The following is a 4,148-nucleotide window of genomic DNA, read 5'->3' as shown; positions in this document are numbered from 1 at the left end:
TCAAAGAGTCGTGACGCACGGCCGGACTTATCTCAGCCAATCACAGCTCTGCATGCATCCCCTGGATATTATTTTAGTAACTGCTTTCATCGTGACGCGATGTTTCCAGAGAGAACAGCTGAGAGGTCCGTGCAGAAAGGTGTGTGTGTGTGTGTGTGTGTGTGTGTGTGTGTGTGTGTGTGTGTGTGTGTGTGTGTGTGTGTGTGTGTGTGTGTGTGTCCGTCATCTGTAGCCTGTTATTGTCTCATTGTACCGCACTGTGAATGAATCAAAGTAAATATGTGTGTGGTCATGAACACATCTGTCCATCAGACAGAGGGCTGCTGTGCCTCCTGTCATCATTAATGGACGTCTCTTTAAAATGACCGCTAAGAGGAGAGGAGTTCTCATTTCTCTAACCGCCTGCTGCTTCCCCTCCTCTCTCCTCGGTTCCCCTCCTCGACTCCTCCGCTCGTATCTCCTGTGGGCGGGACTAAGTCTCGAGGATAGGAGTCGAGGAGGGGAGTCGAGGAAGGGAGTTAGAGAAATGAGAAAGGGCCAGTGTGTGTTTGATTTGTCAAAAGGACCTGAGTAAAGGAGCCGGAGGAACCAGAGAGCTGCCGTGTAACCACAGCTTCCACAGAGAGGTACCCACAATATCATATTACATTATTTTATATTATTTGTTTTATTTATTTAATGTTGTCCATTTCATTTATTTTATGGGAAAACTGTCTTTATCTTGTTGTTGTTTTTGTTGTTGTTGTTGTTGTTGTTGTTGTTGTTTGTCCCTGCAGTGTATAGAGGAGCACCTGTGGAGGAAGCAGTCTTGCCCCACGTGTCGCGTGCAGGTGTCCGTCCCCCTGCCGGTCTACTGGGACTCCCCGCGCGTCAAAGTGCCCTGACCCCACCGGGAGCAACAGATGCACAATCAAACGCACCCTCAATAGGAAATACAAATTATTTAAATTCTAGAATAAATGCTTAAAAAAAAAAAAATACTGATAAATAATTGAAATGTAATAAAGTTTTTTAATCAGCTCCACAAATACCGGGCTTGTGTTTTTTGTCCAAATATACTTTAAATAATAATAAAATCCCCCTGAGGGGAAACAGCGCCCCCTCCGCGCACTGTGTGGCAGAGTGTGGTACTGCGTGCGGAAGAGCTGCACCTGTTGATGTGTTGTTCCTGAAGCTAAACACCTGCAGCTTGCTCACCTCTAGAGAACTCACCTGTAGAGGAAACTCACCTATAGAGAACTCACCTGAGACCCTGAGACCCTGAGAGGGTGTGTGTGTACTTATGGATAAACTAAAGAAGGTACTGAGCGGACAGGAGGACGCAAACAGCGACGGAACCGGAATCATTGAGGTAAAGATGTTAGCATGTGAGCTAAGCTACACACGGGTATCTACGCAGCTTTAAGCACATAAATAAATATTAAGGAAAGGGTTAAAGACTAGGGTTTAATGTGGAAAACAACTCTCAAAACTCAGTTAAAAACAACCTGTTAAAACTCTGTAAAAAGATAACAAAGAACACAATTTATAAAACAGTTAAAAACTCAGGACAGCTGTTCAAGATATCTCTGTGAAAATGTGTTTTAAACTGAACATAATAAATAAATAAATTGTAACATAAACAAGCGAGTAATATAGTGTGTGTTTCCCAGAGAGCCAATCAGGCGTCCTCGTTGGCCTGGAAGACCCGGATGAAAGGCTTCGGGGTCTGCTTCGTGCTCGGGGTCCTCTGCTCGGTCCTGGTATATACATATATATATATATATATATATCTATTATTATTATTACATGTTCGTCTATAAGCTTCGGGATGAACATTACTGATATCCAGATTTATTTAAAAATTAATTGTTTTAAAATAAATCTGTAAAAAAATGAAAAACTAATAAAGAATTATTGACGACACTTTAGTTTTTTATATTTTTCTCTTTCATTTATTTTATTTAGTTGCATTTAATACTCTCATATTTATTTACCTATTCCCACTATTGCAATATTTAGCTGTATTTTATTTATTTCTCTCGTATTTTAATGTTGTTTTTATTATTATTTAGTAATGAATTAACATGTACTTCCTATGCTTCAGGGCAGCTGCCTGCTGTGGCTCCCCCGCGTCGGGCTGGTTGTGTTCGCTGTCCTCTACAGCGTGGGAAATATCAGCGCTCTGTTCAGGTAACACACACAATGAGGGACAATAACACACTGTAGTGTATCTGAGAGTATTCAGTGTATTTTTATATCAATAAGAAATACAAAAGCATAGAATTTATAACATTGATATAAAACAAAGTGCCTTTTATAAAAGGAACAGCTCCCTCTTGTGGTGGAGGCCGGAAGCACAGCTGCAGATTATTCTCAGAACATGAAAATAACATTTATTAAATTATATATAAAATATTTGCAGCACGATGTTCCTGATTATTATAAATAATACAAATTCTTAATAATAAACTGATCTTAAATTACGTATTACATTTATATTAACAACTATAATATTGTTTGTTAAAATATATATTCTATATTCCAGCACCATGTTCCTGATGGGTCCGCTACGGCAGCTGAAGTCCATGTGCGCTAAAGAGAGAGCCATCGCTTCAGCCATTATGATGGTACACACACACACACACACACACACACACACACACACACACACACACACACACACACACACACACACACACACACACACTCACAGTAATATAACCATCTCTCTCTCCTCAGGTGTGTCTGGTGTTGACGCTCTGTGCTGCTTTCTGGGTGAGACACAAACAGCTGTTGTTTTAAATATAATGTATTATTTATATATTATATTCTTCTACTTATTGTGTGTGTGTGTGTGTGTGTGTGTGTGTGTGTGTGTGTGTGTGTGTGTGTGTGTGTGTGTGTGTGTGCGCGCAGTGGAAGAACAACGGCCTGGCGCTGCTCTTCTGTGTTCTCCAGTTCCTCGCCTTCACCTGGTATTCAAACACACATTTAAATATAGATATATATGAATATATAACTAACTTTGTGTTCCTCTCAGGTACGGCCTCTCCTACATCCCCTTCGCCAGGTAACACTCACCTTTATATTATTATTCTTATTATTATAGTATTTTATTTAATCTTTTTACATTTTATACATTGAGTATGATTGCAATCATTTACTTTAGATTTCAAATGACGTGTTATTTTTATCTATTATAAAACCCAGTCAAAAAAATGTAAATGAATAATTGTAATCTTTTTGTTTGTTATCAGGGACGGAGTCATGAAGCTGTGCTCGATGTGCGTGTGAGTGACAGCCTCTATCGACCAATCAGGACGCAGGATGCTGTGAGTGTGTCCAATCAGAAGCCTTAAACATTTCAACCTCCAGAAAAACTACAAATCAGTGCCTTGAACATTTCCTCTACGTGTCTCTTTGTTGTTGCAGCCACTGATAGCTGTTAGCACGTTAGCTGTTAACACGTTGGCTGTTAGCACGTTAGCTGTTAGCACGTTATCTGCTACCTGCCTTTACTTATATTTGTATTTTTATTGAAGCTGCTGCTCAGTTTTATATTCTGAGATAATTAAGAACAAATTAATCTACAGCATTAAAAACATCTTACTCTGAAATTAAAAGATAACATGAAGACGGAGCTTTTATTTTGGTGGGATTTCAGAGTCCATAATTGAGTTAAAATAAAATAAGTGTAATACCAACATTATAATATTAACCAATAGTGCTTTTTCCTGATGCTTTAAATCAATCATTCGTCATTTTATGATCAACTTGAGAATTCCATCTTCATTAAAGAGTGGCTTTTCAAAATAAAGTTACAGAAGATGTCACCTCTTTAAACTATTTCAAGTGATTGAATTAAGACATTACATTCTTACTAAACAACACACACACACACACACACACACACACACACACACACACACACACACACACACACACACACACACACACACACACACACACACACACACACTGTTGTTTTTGAAACCCTGTATTTGCATCTCTTTGTCTGCAGCTTTCATCACCTGCTGTGTGACACCCCCCACCCCCCCGGCATTATAATGTCCGTCTTTTCACTGAATTGTCTTGAAAAGGGAACTCACAACAACTTCATCTTCCCCAGTTGCACTTGTCATTTCAACGTTAAAAACAATAAAACG

At 39.2% G+C, this 4,148-nt stretch overlaps 1 protein-coding gene across 1 annotated transcript; it reads left to right on the top strand.

Moving 5' to 3' along the window:
- The first annotated feature begins 1,123 nt into the window (after positions 1-1,123).
- On the top strand, positions 1,124-3,938 carry LOC104961288 (vesicle transport protein SFT2B-like). The gene is made up of 8 exons (XM_010789557.1): positions 1,124-1,351; positions 1,653-1,742; positions 2,087-2,172; positions 2,528-2,609; positions 2,722-2,757; positions 2,899-2,957; positions 3,023-3,052; positions 3,240-3,938. The coding sequence occupies exons 1-8, from the start codon at positions 1,283-1,285 to the stop codon at positions 3,274-3,276; spliced, it is 489 nt and encodes a 162-aa protein (XP_010787859.1). The 5' UTR covers positions 1,124-1,282; the 3' UTR covers positions 3,277-3,938.
- The last annotated feature ends 210 nt before the right edge of the window (positions 3,939-4,148 follow it).

This window comes from Notothenia coriiceps, unplaced genomic scaffold (assembly GCF_000735185.1).
Source record: "Notothenia coriiceps isolate Sejong01 unplaced genomic scaffold, NC01 NC01_scaffold00033042, whole genome shotgun sequence".
Classification (NCBI taxonomy): Eukaryota; Metazoa; Chordata; class Actinopteri; order Perciformes; family Nototheniidae; genus Notothenia; species Notothenia coriiceps.
Note: the sequence above shows the minus strand (reverse complement) of the source record. Positions and strands in the feature narration are given on the sequence as shown.